General features: G+C 45.4%; 1 protein-coding gene across 7 annotated transcripts in view; it reads left to right on the top strand.

Annotated features, from left to right (window-relative positions):
• Nucleotides 1-867: 867 nt before the first annotated feature.
• Nucleotides 868-16,440, top strand: part of NEDD4L (NEDD4 like E3 ubiquitin protein ligase) — a 431,023-nt gene continuing 415,450 nt past the window's right edge. For all 7 annotated transcript variants that reach the window (XM_038743604.1, XM_038743606.1, XM_038743605.1 and 4 more), the window contains exon 1: nucleotides 868-1,319. In XM_038743604.1, coding sequence (XP_038599532.1) covers nucleotides 1,272-1,319 — 48 coding nt within the window. In that variant the 5' untranslated portion in view covers nucleotides 868-1,271. The remainder of the gene's footprint in view (nucleotides 1,320-16,440) is intronic.

The following is a 16,440-nucleotide window of genomic DNA, read 5'->3' as shown; positions in this document are numbered from 1 at the left end:
TTAACCAGCATCGAAGGCGCTAAATACAAAGACGGGGGGCGTTTCCTCCCCCTGGAAGAGAAAGCCTTTTAGGTCATCCCCTGCCACTGCAAATACCTCTTTTTTTCTCCTTTCCCCACCCCACTGGAGCCAGGGGAAGCAGAGCCCCTCTCTCTTTGGGGTTGCCTCCTGCCCCCTCCACGCAGCCAGCAGCACAATAGTGTAGCACCCAGGCCGGAGGACTGGGGAAGGATTGAGGTTGGCAGACAGGGGGTGGGGGGGGAAACCAAACCAACCTAGCCCGACCGCCTTTCCTCCCCCAAGGCCTAAAGCCTGTGATTGGCCTGGTGGGCGCTTCTGCCCGCCCTGGGGTGGGTCTCACCAGCTGGCCTGGGGGAAGGGGAAGAGGGAGGAGGAGGAGGAGGAGAGTTAGGGTGAGAAGCGAGAGCAGGAGGAGGAGGAAGAAGAAGAGAGGGAAGGAGAAAAAGAAGGAAGCCAAAGGAGGAGGAGAGGCGGTTAGGGTGACAAGCAAGAGAGCTGGCAGGAGGAAGAAGGGAGGGAAGGAGAGAGGGAAGGAAGCCAAAGGAGGGAGGAGGAGGAGAGGCGGGTTAAGGGGAGAAGGGAGGGAAGGAGAGAAGGAAGGAAGCCAAAGGAGGGAGGAGGAGGAGGAGGAAGGGAGGGAGGGAAGGAGAGAGGGAAGGAAGCCAAAGGAGGGAGGAGGAGGAAGGGAGGGAGGGAAGGAGAGAAGGAAGGAAGCCAAAGGAGGGAGAAGGAGGAGGAGGAGAGGCGGCTTACGGGGAGAAGCGAGAGCTGGGAGGAGAAAGAAGGGAGGGAAGGAGAGAAGGAAGAAAGCCAAAGCAGGGAGGAGGAGGAGGAGGACGGAGGGAAGGAGAGAAGGAAGGAAGCCAAAGGAGGGAGAGGGCAGAGCTGCAGCAGTCTGTCCCGCGGGTTTCCCTCTCCCGAGTGGACCCGGGCAGGACCGACGCCCCTGCCAACTGCTCGGAGGAGGAAGGGTGACTTGAAAGCGTCCTCCCCGCTTTTCCCTCCGCCTCCCCCGGCACCCCGAGGAGGAGGGGGACCCCGCCGGGGACGGGGTCTGCCCCCAGGACAGCGGGCTGAGCTTGGGCAGGAAAAGGGGAGGGGGCGGGGTTGGCCCCGGCTTCCCCACGCTTGGGGAGAAAGGGAAGGAGACGGAGGCAGGGGGGCTTCGGGAGGAAAGGGGAAGCCCGGGGGGTCCCCGCCGCACCGTCCTGACGCCCCCCGTTTTGGGGTCCCCTCGCCCCCCGGGCTCCATGGCGACCGGGCTGGGGGAGCCAGTGTATGGACTTTCTGAAGACGAGGTAAGAAAATGTTTCTTCTGCTACTTCGCCCCTCTCTAATAATAAGAATAATGGTGATGTCGGTGAAGAAGCGCTTACTATGTGCCAAGCACTGTGCTCAGCGTCAGAATAATGATGGTGGTATCGGTTAAGCGCTCACTATGTGCCATGCACTGTGCTGAGTAAGAATAATAATGGTGGTATTGGTTAAGTGCTTCATATGTGCCAAGCACTGTGATAAGCGTAAGAATAATGATGGTATCGGTTAAGCGCTCACTGTGCCGTGCCGTGTGCTAAACGTAAGAATAATAATGGTGCTATCGGTTAAGCGCTTACTATGTGCCAAACACTGTGCTAAGCGTCAGAATAATGATGGTGGTATTGGTTAAGCGCTCACCATGTGCCATGCACTGTGCTAAGGGTAAGAACAATAGTGGTGTGGGCTAAGCGCCCACCATGTGCCATGCTCTGTGCTAAGCGTAAGAACAATAGTGGTGTGGGCTAAGCGCTCACCATGTGCCATGCACTGTGTTAAGCGTAAGAATAATAATGATGGTATGGGCTAAGTGCTCACTATGTCATGCACTGTGTTAAGCGTAAGAATAATAATGATGGTATGGGCTAAGTGCTCACTATGTGTCATGCACTGTGCTCAGCGTAAGAATAATGATGGTATCGGTTAAGCGTTCGCTCTGTGCCAAGCACTGTGCTCAGCGTCAGAATAATGATGGTATCGGTTAAGCGTTCGCTCTGTGCCAAGCACTGTGCTCAGCGTCAGAATAATGATGGTGGTATTGGTTAAACGCTCACTATGTGCCATGCACTGTGCTAAGCGTAAGAACAATAATGGTGGTATCAGTTAAGCGCTCACTAGGTGCCATGAACTGTGCTAAGCGTAAGAACAATAATGGCGGTATCGGTTAAGCGCTCATTATGTGCCATGCACTGTGCTAAGCGTAAGAATAATAATGATGGTATGGGCTAGGCGCTCACTATGTGCCATGCACTGTGCTAAGCGTAAGAATAATAGTGGTGTGGGCTAAGTGCTCACTATGTGCCCTGCACTGTGCTCAGCGGCAGCATAATGATGGTATCGGTTAAGCGCTCGCTGTGGTAAGCGTAAGAATAATAATGATGGTATCGGTTAAGCGCTTACTCTGTGCCAAGCACTGTGCTCCGCGTCAGAATAGAGATGGTGGTATTGGTTTAGCGCTCACTATGTGCCATGCACTGTGCTCAGCATAAGAATAATTATGATGGTATCGGTTAAGCACTCACTACGTGCCAAGCACTGTGCTCAGCTTCAGAATAATGACGGTGGTATTGGTTAAGTGCTCAGTATGTGCCATGCACTGTGCTAAGTGTAAGAATAATAATGATGGTGTTAAGCGCTATGTGCCATGCACTGTATCAAGCATCAGAATAATAATGACGGTATTGGTTAAGCGCTATGTGCCATGCACTGTACCAAGCATCAGAATAATAATGATGGTATTGGTTAGGCGCTATGTGCCATACACTGTGCTAAGCGTCAGAATAATAATGGTATTGGTTAAGCGCTCACTATGTGCCAAGCACTGTGCTAAGCGATGGGATAGATATAAGGTAATCAGGTTGGCCCACGTGGTGCTTACAGTCTTCACCCACATTCTACAGATGAGGAAACTGAGGCCCGGAGAAGTGAAGTGATTTGCCCAAGGTCACACAGCAGCCAAGGGGCAGAGCCGGGATTAGGGGGTTGGGGGAGTCGCCCCACGGCATTTATCTGTGTATCCATAATTCTATTTATATTGATGTCTGTTTACTTGTATTGGTTTCTGTCTCCCCTCTCTAGACTGTGAGCCTGGTGTGGGCAGGGATGGTCTCTTTTTATTGCTGTGTTGGACTTTCCAAGTGCTTAGTAATAATAATAATGATGATGGGATTTGTTAAGCACTATGTGCAAAGCACTGTTCTAAGCGCTGGGGGGGGGGGGATACAAGGTGATCAAGTTGTCCCACGTGGGGCCCACTGTCTCAATCCTCATTTTACAGACGAGGGAACTGAGGCCCAGAGAAGTGAAGTGATTTGCCCAAAGTCACACAGCAGACAAGTGGCGGAGCGGGATTAGAACCCATGACCTTCTGCCACCCAGGCCGGTGTGCTATCCTCTATGGCAGTGTTGCAGATCGCCACCTCCTCCCTGGGTTTGCTGGGTTGGGGGAGTCAGGGAGTGAGTGGTCCTCTACACCCTCCCCCTGGCCAAGGGAAACCCCCTGGGCATCGGCCCTGGCAAATGGGGGGCTGTGACTTTTGACGTTGTTGGGTAGGGATTGTCTCAATTTGTTGCTGAATTGTACTTTCCAAGCGCTTAGTCTAGTGTTCTGTGCACGTGTAAGTGCTCAGTAAATGCGATTGAATGAGTGAATGACGGATCCCCCCCGCCCCCCTGCTCTCTGGCCATTGGCATGTGCCAGCTCGTTTTCCTAATAATAGTGATGACATTTATTAAGCGCTTTCTATGTGCAAAGCACTGTTATAAGCGCTGGGGAGGTTACAAGGTGAACAGGTTGTCCCACGTGGGGCTCAGTCTTCACCCCCCTTTTAGACTGTGAGCCCACTGTTGGGTAGGGACTGTCTCTAAATGTTGCCAATTTGTACTTCCCAAGCGCTTAGTACAGAGCTCTGCACACAGTAAGCACTCAATAAATACGATTGATGATGATGATCCCCATTTTACAGATAACTGAGGCACAGAGAAGTTAAGTGACTTGCTCGAAGTCACACAGGCGACAAGTGGCAGAGCGGGATTTGAACCCATGACCTCTGACTCCAAGCCCGTGTTCTTTCCACTGAGCCACGCTGGTTCAAATGTTGCCGATTTGTTATACTTCCCAAGCGCTTAGTACAGTGCTCTGCACACAGTAAGAGCTCAATAAATACGATTGAATGAATGTCCAGCAGAGGTCAGGGGTCACGGCAAGGGAAGCCTGGGATCGGTCACTTGGAAGGGCCGGTTTTGGGGTCTGCACAAAAGCGAGGACCTCGATTGATCCGGGTGCCAATAGCAGCTGCTTTAGTTCACTCTATTAACTGTCCCTTTTCCTATTTAAAGACCTAGAAAACGAACCTTGATCTTTACTAAAACAATTTAGAAAAGTGAAACAGTCCCGAAAGCTGCTTTAACCAGTGATCAAGGCTTCGCTTAGCATTGCCAGACAACTCTTTCCTCCCCACCTGTGGTCGATCACTGCTCTAGCCTTGCAAATTTTACTCTTTTATTTTGCAAAAGTTGTGGGGGCCGGTGGGGAAGATTATGTACATATCCGCAATTTAGTTTATTTATGTTAATGTTTGTCCTCCCCTCCCCACCCAGACTGTACGCTCATTGTGGGCAGCTAAGGTGGCTATCAACTCTGATATTGTTGTCAATAAGCACTAAGTACTTAGTAGAGTGCTCTGCAAACAGTAAGCGCTCAATAAATACAGTTGATTGATTGATATTCCAGGCAGCCAGGGACGGGCAAAAGCTGTTTGGAGAAGTAGGAGAAGTTTTTCCCGTCTGTCTGTGTAGGTAGTCAGGTTGGAGAGGTAAATTTACAAAACATGGAGCATTACTCAGCAGGGAAACATTTCCTACAGTAGTTGCAAATTACGTGAAAACTTCTTAGAAATATTTAGCCATAATTGATGTGTCTCTTCCACTATCATTTCCCTTCTTTTCCGGAGAGAAAGGGTGGGGTCAGTTAAGGCTGTCATCCTGAATTTATGTGCATAATGGTCTCGCATAGCTGTGGTTGGGAGGCATTTGTGGAGACACAGGAAGGCAAGCGCTAGATAAGAAATCAAAGGAATGTTGTTTGTTTATGTTTACTTTTGTGGTTTTGAGCCTGTATAATATTTGTACAAGCGTAATGAATATCTTCACAGGAGAATCAACGTTCTAGGCATGTGTCTTTTTTGTAAACTCCGGCTTCACTCTATCTAGGAAAATGTGCTCTAAGAAAGTTTCAGTAATACCTGGTCGCCCCTTGTGTGGATGAATGTAGAATCATTTACTTTTTATTCGATTAACCCACATAAACAGCACAAACAAGTATCCTTTTTCCATGTCCGGTATTTGGGACTCTGGGCCCATCTCCTTTCTTTCATTCCCTCAGATTCTCTCCTCCTTCCCTTTTCCCTCCTCCCTTATTAAGTATCAGTAGAAAGGAGGCAGTGTGTCTCCGGACGTGGTGAGATATAGACATTCTGGAACAAAGAGCCAGGCTTTGGACTGAGGTATCGTGAAAGATAAAAGCTGCTGCAGTTCATTCTCACTTTGGATTTTTAAAATGATATACCCTTTAAAAATACCTCTACTGTTGTGTGCTATGCGTTTTGGGCGGGGATTTATTTTGGGAATTGAGTAGCTGTCACACTGCTGGGGGGGCGGTGTGTGTGTGTTTTGGGGGTGTTCAGCATGCTTTGACATCGAAGTACTAATGCCAAAATTCAACTTTTTAAGTACCAAATTTGCCAACCTTCGTTAAAATTCTAGTGTTAAGCTGTTTCTCCTTCTGCCTTGATCAAGCAAGAATATACAATAGATTTGAATCTATCAATCTATATATATAGATACATTCATGCACATTCTTGGCATCTGTCTGGAGAGCCACTATCTTGTATGTAATTTAGTGTTAAGCTCTGTGTTGAGAAAGGAATACCACTTTGTTACCTCTTAGGGTTTGTTGTTTAATTTTTAATCCTTTAATGGAATTTCGAGATCTTTACTTCACTGTGACTGTTTTTTTTTTGCTTTTGCTTGAAAAGAACAAAGAAAGAAAAATCTCCCCAATCTTCCCCTCGCTTCTTTCTTCCTTCCAGAATAAGGGGAAAAAAGAGCATAGCTGACATACCTAGCCCATTTCTTTACTATTTAATTTAGAGCCGAGTTTTTATGTAGCCATAGTGTATTTAGAAAATCAAGGAATGCTTCTTCAAATGTTAATGGCATTGGGTGGAGATTGAGGCAGTGTTGCTAGTCTATATTCTCAGAATCCCTTAACCAGTTGTTATGGAAAAAGAACAGATTTAGGATTTAAATGAGTGTTCAGTAGAAAAATGCCAAGTTATCTTCACCACCAGGTTTTCTCTGCATATTAACAATTGTGTGGTATGAGGCTATCAGTTTTGTGCCAGTACCATTATGTGCACAGTGGGCACCCAATATATTTTCACAGATGGTCATGTCTGCCATGATTTACAAATTTTACTTGAGTTAACTGACTTGAGTGGTTTCAGCAGAGTGGTGAAGAGTCCTCCCCGGGTCTGTGGTAGAGTGGGTCTAGAAAAGGTGCAGTATTCAAAGGGATGAGTTACAGTTTGGGTCAGTGACATGGCCTAGTAGACAGAGCATATGCCTGGGAGACAGAAGGTCATGGGTTCTAATCCCAGCTCTGCCACTTGTCTGCTGTGTGACCTTGGGCAAGTCACTTTACTTAATAATAATAATGGCATTTATTAAGCGCTTACTGTGTGCAAAGCACTGTTCTAAGAGCTGGGGAGTTTACAAGGTGATCAGGTTGTCCCACATGGGGCTCACAGTCTTAATCCCCATTTTACAGATGAGGTAACTGAGGCACAGAGAAGTTAAGTGACTTGCCCAAAGTCACACAGCTGACAAGTGGTGGAGCTGGGATTTGAACCAATGACCTCTGACTCCAAAGCCCATGCTCTTTCCATTGAGCCATGCTGCTTCCCCCAGGTACTTCTCTGTGCCTCAGTTACCTCATCTGTAAATTGGGGATTAAGACTGTGAGCCCCACATGGGACAGGGACTATGTCCAACTCGATTTGCTTGTATCCACCTCAGTGTTTAGCTTAGTGCCTGGCACATAGTAATCACTTAAATACCATCATTATTATTATTATCATTATCATTATTATCTGTTTATTTTTGTTAAACTTCATTTTAACAATGATCTCTTTTGCTTTAGTTCAAGGGGATGGTTGTTGGAACCAGTTCAAAGTGGTTGATTAAAAAATAATCCCCAGATTACATTTTTCTTTTTTTAGGTATTTTCTCTGAGCTTGGATTGGATAAAGACTTGAAATTTTAGTTTAGGTTCAGTTTTGACCAGGAAGAATCAGTTTGGACCAGCTTGCATTTGACAAGTTTACCCTGATGCCTTTTTTGGCTTGGGTGGCTACATTTTGGCCTGGTTTTCTTCTGAACAGAGAGAGCGTGCAGTATTTATCAGCAGAGGTCTTTCATCTTTCTGCCTTCAGATTCCATCCAGTTAGAAAGATGCCTTCAAGAAAGGGTTTTTGTTCTGGGTAACACTTAAATGGATTTAAATGAGGTGGGAATTTACAGACCAGGCATTTGCTCTCCTAAGGCGAAGTTGAGAAATCACTATCATTGACAAGAATTGAAAGATGCTGAGCACTGTAATAGGGGTCCAAGGATCTTTTTCACAGATGGAAAATGATTGTTTTTCTGGAACACTTGAGTGAGGCAGAGCGAAAACATTGAAAATGAATGGTGGCAATTTCCTTAACTTTAGCATAAAACAAACTTGTAGAACAAACAAAAACCAATCATGTTTTTTTAACTCTACTGTACAGTAAGCAGGCAATAAATGTTATTGATTAATTGATTGAAGCAAGGAATCCCAAAAGAATAGGGAAAGAATGTATATAAAATGGCCAGATTTATTTGTAAACCAGTACTTTCAAGGAATGTTTGTACCAACTTGGTTGTATTGTACTGTTCCCAAGTGCTTAGTATAGTGCTTTGCATGTAGTAAGTGCTCAATAAATATCATTGATTGCTTGACATTTTGTTTAGTGGAGAGTGTCATTATGTTTCCATTGACTTACAGAAGAATATGAAGAATCACAACATTCAGTTCCTGCATGTCCACTCCAATTTCTCTCACCCCTACCCTTCCAAGAGTTTAGTGCTATGTAAGTATTGCATCAGTAAAGCTGTGCTGTTGAGTTCATGCTAAGTTAGGTCTACATTAGCATTAACATTAGGTCTACATTCATAGGTCAGAAAAGCATTGAATTTTATGTTCAATACTTGATTTTTCAGATGACAAGCATTCTTTGTATATTATCTTTTAAAATATGGTGGAAAAATAAGCTTGATGGCCTCAGTTCAGTTTCCTGAAATGAACTAAAGTGTTCTAACTTTTTTGATCGTGTAGGATTTAACAGGCTTCCATTTCATTCCACTGGAAACCAGTGCAGTACAGGTCATCAGACGATGAGTAAGGTGGTTTTGTGTACTATACACTGGATATTGCCTTGACTTTTCAAGGACTCTAAATTTCTAAATGAATTCTGGCTTTTACAGTAATAGTATAAAGTCCTAAGTTTGCCTTGACCCATCTGCGCTTGAAGTTTTTATTTTCTCTAAAACAAAGAAATAGTGGTGGTCTTCCTCACAGGATTTCTTGGTTTTTGTAGCATGAGGAAGAAATGCTATCATGTCCTGAGTTGCAAGCAGTCAGGTTGATGAGTTTGGTGGCAAGGTAAAACTCTGTAATAGGTGCAATTTGACAAACTAGAAAATCTTGGTGCATAAGCAAGTATAGATTATAGCCAAGTAGTAAATAAGTGCTAAATTATTTGGGTTGCCTTTTCTGTGTTAGGTACATCATTGTGCTTAAGGCAACTTGCCACTGTGATTTTTTTTTTCAAACCAGTGTTCCATATATTTTGAATCACCTTGAGTACTTACAAGTGCCCAGGCTTGATGGTTGATGCCCAGATAATTTCAACCCTTTGCCATAATCTAAATTTTGCCTCGAAACAAGAAGTATTGAGGAATTTTTGAGCAAGCAAACCTTCACAGAAAATATTATTCTTCATTCATTTTATTCTTCTGATTTCCATGTGATAAGGACTATTTAACACACTGATACTATGGGGAAAGTATAGGAATAGATTGGGAAATTTAGCAACAGGGGGTTATTAAAATTGAAAGAAAGGAAGCTTTCTTCATTATTGGCCAACATTCATAGATTCCCCAAATTTTTCCCTAGTCCTATGTGCCTTCTCTAGCATACTCAAATTACCTTCTCTTTTAGCTATCTGTCTGCATGGGTAGTGTATGGATATTTGCTCCCTTTTGTTCAGTGAACAGTGATAATGCGGGTTACCTTCCCAGGTGTTAGTAGTGCCTTTCTGGTTGCTTCGTTTTGCATCACAAGGTATGAGCAGTTCTTTGAGAAGTCCCTCCTGTAAAAAGAAGATTCAGTGCTACTCACCTCTTTGCCAGTATGAACACAAGAATTGCCCTCTTCTCTTTGCCCCTTCAGAATCAGGGTCCCCTCTCTTACCAACCCTGCAACCCTCACATCATTCCACTTGTGTTGTTCTGGGCCTCCTTACTAGCATTCCTGTAAAAACATGAAGCTGAAATTTGAGTTCTTGGGAGACATAGGTGGCATTGTGATGTTCAATGAGAGCTAATTAGGAATAATCACCAATAATTTCAGAAGTAATGGAAAATTATGTGAGACTGCAACTGTAATGTTGGGCATCTGTTGTGGTCTGAAAAAGCTCTGTCGAGCTTTTTTTTTTTAATAAGTGACTTGTGGTTAACGAGGGTTAGGAGTTTAACAAAAAAAGCCCAATAGACCGGCAGCTGTCTTGATGTTAAATTGGACAGTAAGATTTTTTCTGCTGATTTCCCCTCTTGTTTTCGTTGATGTGAGGTGGTAGTGGAAGGCTAATTCATTCAATTGTATTTATTGAGCTCTTAATGTGTGCAGAGCTCTAAACTCCTTACCCTCAGCTTCATGGCTCTCCATCACCTCGCACCCTCGTACCTCACCTCCCGTCTCTCCTTCTGCAGCCCAGCCTGCACCCTCCACTCCTCTGCTGCTAATCTCCTCACCGTGCCTCGTTCTCGCCTGTCCCGGCGTCGACCGCCAGCCCATGTCATCCCCCGGGCCTGGAATGCCCTCCCTCTGCCCATCCGCCAAGCTAGCTCTCTTCCTCCCTTCAAGGCCCTACTGAGAGCTCACCTCCTCCAGGAGGCCTTCCCAGACTGAGCCCCTTCCTTCCTCTCCCCCTCGTCCCCCTCTCCATCCCCCATCTTACCTCCTTCCCTTCCCCACAACACCTGTGTATATGTATATATGTTTGTACATATTTATTACTCTATTTTACTTGTACATATCTGTTCTGTTTATTTTATTTTGTTAATATGTTTGGTTTTGTTCTCTGTCTCCCCCTTCTAGACTGTGAGCCCACTGTTGGGTAGGGACTGTCTCTATATGTTGCCAACTTGTACTTCCCAAGCACTTAGTACAGTGCTCTGCACACAGTAAGCGCTCAATAAATACGATTGATTGATTGGGAAAGTACAATACAACAATAAACAGTAACATTCCCTGCCCACAAGGAGCTCACAGTCTAGAGGGTGGGAACAGTCATCAATACAAATAAATAAAATTACAGGTTTGCATATATATATATATATATATACACACACACACACACACACACACACACACACACATAAATGTGTGTGTGTGTGTGTGTGTGTGTGTGCTGTGGGGCTGATCCATGCCCTGTTGCCACAGGTATAGGCTCTTTGTCCTAAAAGTCACCTGAAGGAATTATGAGAGCAAAAATCCCAACTTGCAAGATTCCAAAGAGAAAATAGGAAATAAAGTACCTGTTTGTTCCTTAGCTAGTGAGCTTCTCCAAGACAGTTTTAAAAGAAAGATTTCACTTGTGTTGCAAATTTTTCTTTTTGAGAACCATACTCTTTCTTTATTCCACCCTCCTGCTCTTTTGTTCAGAGAGTGGAATGAAAAGGAGTAACTTCTATCAATCTACAGTAACTGTTAATCTTAAATGTGCTTTAATCTGCACCACTCTTTTCAGGGATGTTTACAACATTTTCTTCAGTTTTTTTTAAAGAATCCAATCCTGAGAAATTGCTCTCTATCCTCTTACATCGTTCCTTTTTGTTTAAAGTCCTCAGCATATCTCTCTGGGGCCTGGTCATCTAGAAGAGAGTTGAAAGAGAAATGTCTCAGGAATGAGATCTGAAGTTGGAAACACTTTACCAATCTATGAATGTATTGAGCACTGATTTTAATACAGGTCGCTTATTAAAAACTGAGGCGAGAACCACAGAACTAAAACCTATATTCCCTGCCCTTAAGGAACGTACAGTCCAATGGGGGAAGAATAAGGATATAATCGGTCCACTCGAGGTGGAGCTTTGCTCAAAATATATCATCATCATCATCATCATCAATCGTATTTATTGAGCGCTTACTATGTGCAGAGCACTGTACTAAGCACTTGGGAAGTACAAATTGGCAACATATAGAGACAGTCCCTACCCAACAGTGGGCTCACAGTCTAAAAGGGGGAGACAGAGAACAAAACCAAACATACTAACAAAATAAAATAAATAGAATAGATATGTACAAGTAAAATAAATAAATAGAGTAATAAATATGTTCAAACATATATACATATATACAGGTGCTGTGGGGAAGGGAAGGAGGTAAGATGGGGGGATGGAGAGGGGGACGAGGGGGAGAGGAAGGAAGGGGCTCAGTCTGGGAAGGCCTCCTGGAGGAGGTGAGCTCTCAGCAGGGCCTTGAAGGGAGGAAGAGAGCTAGCTTGGCGGATGGGCAGAGGGAGGGCATTCCAGGCCCGGGGGATGACGTGGGCGGGGGTCGATGGCGGGACAGGCGAGAACGAGGCATGGTGAGGAGATTAGCGGCGGAGGAGCGGAGGGTGCGGGCTGGGCTGTAGAAGGAGAGAAGGGAGGTGAGGTAGGAGGGGGCGAGGTGATGGACAGCCTTGAAGCCCAGGGTGAGGAGTTTCTGCCTGATGCGCAGATTGATTGGTAGCCACTGGAGATTTTTGAGGAGGGGAGTAATATGCCCAGAGCGTTTCTGGACAAAGATAATCCGGGCAGCAGCATGAAGTATGGATTGAAGTGGAGAGAGACACGAGGATGGGAGATCAGAGAGAAGGCTGATGCAGTAGTCCAGACGGGATAGGATGAGAGCTTGAATGAGCAGGGTAGCGGTATGGATGGAGAGGAAAGGGCGGATCTTGGCAATGTTGCGGAGCTGAGACCGGCAGGTTTTGGATGTGAGGGGTGAACGAGAGAGTGGAGTCGAGGATGACACCAAGGTTGCGGGCTTGTGAGACGGGAAGGATGGTAGTGCCGTCAACAGAGATGGGAAAGTCAGGGAGAGGGCAGGGTTTGGGAGGGAAGACAAGGAGTTCAGTCTTCGACATGTTCTCATTTTGTCAACACCACTTTAGCAAATAATCACAATAAAGGACAATCTTCCAAGTTCTCAGTTTCAAGTTTCATAATTCCAAGAGAATGACTTGGCTCCTTTTGTTCAAAATACGACATTCCAAAATTAAGAAAAAAAAACCCAAATGTGAAGAGGAAACCCCTTTTCAAGCTAGATTTCTCTTTGCACGAAACCTCTTGTCACTCTTCAAGCCTTCCCAAGTACTTCTCTCATCCAGATGCTGCTCCTCCCACCCAAGTTCAAAAACTGTTGAGGCAGAGAGCCTAGTAGTATAAGCCCTGGAGCTTCCTAACCATCAACACTTCCAAAGACTCTTCTCTTCTCTCTCCTGTGCCTGACTGCAGGAGTTTCAATTCTCTTTGCTCACACCCTTAGACAGAACCCAGCCCAGGATCTCCGTCTGCTCTAGTGCTCCGAGAAACTGATTAACTCTTCTCCCAGTTGGCAGAGCTTCATTGTTTTGTCTGCAAAGGCAATGGAAATCCAGCTTCATCTTCTCTGAGCCCTTTGCATGGGCCAGGGTTTTTTCTTTCCTACAGTTGCTCTGCAAGGTAGCAGTGCCTCTTTCCAGACCCTGGGAAGATCAGGTTCGGTTCAGAAGCACATGGTTGTGTCCTTTATATTGTATTCCCTCAAGTGCTTAGTACAGTGTTCTGCACGCAGTAAGCACTCAAATACGATTGACTGACTGACTTTATAGTGTCTGTCAACTCGGGGAGATTTTGGCCATGTCAGTATTAAGAACTTTCCGCATATAAATGGCTTTGGCATAACAAGAGTTTTCTTTATGGCATTTAAGTGCTTATGATGCGCCAGACACTGTACTAAGCCCTGGGATAGCTGCAAATTAATCAGGTTAAACACAGTCCATGTCCCACATTGGGCTCACAGTCTTAATCCCCATTTTCAGTTGAGGTAACTGAGGCACAGAGAAGTTAAGTGACTTGCCCAATCCAACACAGCAGAAAAGTGTCATAGCTGGGATTAAAACTCTTCTAACTTCCAGGCCCATACTCTCTCCAAGCTCTATCCCCTAGGCCATGCTCTGCTTCTATGTTTATTCATTATTACTTATTATTCTGTATTTACTTATCATGCTGAATGTGAACATTGGGATGGAACCCAGTATTATGTCTTCAGAATTATAGGGTGAGAGAAGCTAAAGGGCAGATTGAAAAATAATGACATGAACCAGGGAAGAGAGATTCATTCTCATTCATTCATTCATTCAATCATATTTATTGAGCGCTTATTGTGTGCAGTGCACTGTACTAAGCACTTGGGAAATACAAGTTGGCAACATATAGAGACAGTCCCTACCCAAAAATGGGCTCAGTTTCTGAGCCCCCTCCTTCCTCTCCCCCTCCCCACCCCCCCGCCCTACCTCCTTCCCCTCCCCACAGCACCTCTATATATGTTTATACAGATTTATTACTCTATTTTACTTGTACATATTTACTATTCTATTTTATTTTGTTAATGTGTATCTAGCTTTACTTCTATTTATTCTGATGACTTGACACCTGTCCACATGTTTTGTTTTGTTGTCTGTCTCCCCCTTCTAGACTGTGAGCCCGTTGTTGGGTAGGGACGCTCTGCACACAGTAAGTGCTCAATAAATACGATTGAATGAATGAATAGAAGGGGGAGACAGACAGCAAGACAAAACATGTGGACAGGTGTCAAGTCATCAGAATAAATGGAAATAAAGCTAGATGCACATCATTACCAAAATAGAATAGTAAATATGTATAAGTAAAATAAATAGAGTAATAAATCTGTACTAACATATACAGGTGTTGTTGGGAGGAGAAGGAGGTAAGGTGGGGGGGATGGGGAGGAGGAGAGGAAAAAGGGGGCTCATTCTGGGAAGGCCTCCTGGAGGAGGTGAGCTCTCAGTAGGGCTTAGAAGGGAGGAAGAGAGCTGCTTGGCAGATGTGGGGAGGGAGGGCATTCCAGGCCAGGGGGAGGACGTGGGCCGGGGGTCGATGGTGGGACAGGTGAGAATGAGGTACAGTGAAGAGGTTAGCAGCAGAGGAGCGGAGGGTGCGGGCTGGGCTGTAGAAGGAGAGAAGGGAGGTGAGGTAGGAGGGGGTGAGGTGATGGGGAGCTTGAAGCCGAGAGTGAGGAGTTTTTGCTTGATGTGTAGGTTGACTGGTAGCCACTGGAGATTTTTGAGGAGGGGAGTAACATGCCCAGAGCGTTTCTGCACAAAGATGATCCAGGCAGCAGCGTGAAGTATAGTCTAAAGTAGGGAGAGACAGGAGGATGGGAGATCAGAGAGGAGGCTGATGCAGTAATCCAGTCGGGATAGGATGAGAGATTGAACCAGCAAGGTAGCGGTTTGGATGGAGAGGAAAGGGCGGATCTTGGCGATGTTGCGGAGGTGAGACCGGCAGGTTTTGGTGACAGGTTGGATGTGAGGGGTGAACAAGAGAGCAGAGTCGAGGATGACACCAATGTTGCGGGCTTATGAGACAGAAAGGATGGTAGTGCCATCTACAGTGATGGGAAAGTCAGGGAGAGGACAGGCTTTGGGAGGAAAGATAAGGAGTTCAGTCTTGGACATATTGAGTTTTAGATGGCCAGCAGACATCCAGATGGAGATGTCCAGAAGGCAGGAGGAGACCCGAGCCTGAAGGGAGGGAGAGAGAGCAGGGGCAGAGATGTAGATTTGGGTGTCATCAGCGTAGAGATGATAGTTGAAGCCGTGGGAGCGAATGAGTTCACCAAGGGAGTGAGTGTAGATAGAGAACAGAAGGGGACCAAGAACGGACCCTTGAGGAACCCCTACAGTAAGGGGATGGGAGGGGGAGGAGGAGCCCGCAAAGGAAACTGAGAATGAACCGCTGGAGAGATGAGGAGAACCAGGAGGGGACGGAGTCTGTGAAACCAAGATTGGATAGTGTGTTGAGGAGAAGGAGGTGATCCACAGTGTCGAAGGCAGCTGAGAGGTTGAGGAGGATTAAGATAGAGTAGGAGCCATTGGATTTGGCAAGAAGGAGGTCATTGGTGAACTTTGAGAGAGCAGTTTCAGTGGAGTGTAGGGGATGGAAGCCAGATTGGAGAGGGTCAAGGAGAGAGTTGGCATTGAGGAATTCGAAGTAGCGGGTGTAGACGACTTGTTCAAGGAGTTTGGAAAGGAATGGTAGGAGGGAGATAGGGCGATAACTAGAAGGTGAGGTGGGGTCAAGATAGATGGATGCATTCCTTTCTAGAATCCAAGGATATTCTCAATAGGGCATGAGGTCAGGGCTTGGAGTCAGATAGGAGGAATAGATAAGCTAGTAGTTTAATCTTGGCCAGGCTCAAATTTTCTGGCTCGTTATCGATTTATAATTTGAAAGTTCTAAGGGCTGCTCCACTTCTTAAATCCTCAGATAATAATGTTGTGAAATTAGGATATTATTATGGTATTTGTAAAGCATTAACTATGTGTGAGGCACCGTACTAAGTGCTGGGGTGGATACAAGCTAATTGGGCTGGATACAGTCCCTGTCCCATGAAGGACTCAGTCTAAATCCTCATTTTACAGATGAGGTTACAGGCCCAGAGAAGTGAAGTGACTTGGCCAAGTTCATGCACCAGACAAATGGCGGTTTGGGGATTAGAACCCATGGCCTTCTGACTCAACTCCCAGGGCCATAGTCTATCCACTACGCAATCCACTATACCAAGCTGCTTCTCGTGCATTTGGAAATGATGTTCCCAAGTGAAAACGAAGAAGCATTTTTTCCCCTCTACCATAATTAATGTACAGAAATATTTTAAGTATTGTTTGAGGAGGGAAGAAAAAGTAACGTCAGAAGATAGTTTTTCACAAGTGGTGAATCATTTGGAGTGAACTTTCTAACTAGAGAGGT

Source organism: Tachyglossus aculeatus, chromosome 3 (genome assembly GCF_015852505.1).
Source record: "Tachyglossus aculeatus isolate mTacAcu1 chromosome 3, mTacAcu1.pri, whole genome shotgun sequence".
NCBI lineage: Eukaryota > Metazoa > Chordata > Mammalia > Monotremata > Tachyglossidae > Tachyglossus > Tachyglossus aculeatus.
Note: the sequence above shows the minus strand (reverse complement) of the source record. Positions and strands in the feature narration are given on the sequence as shown.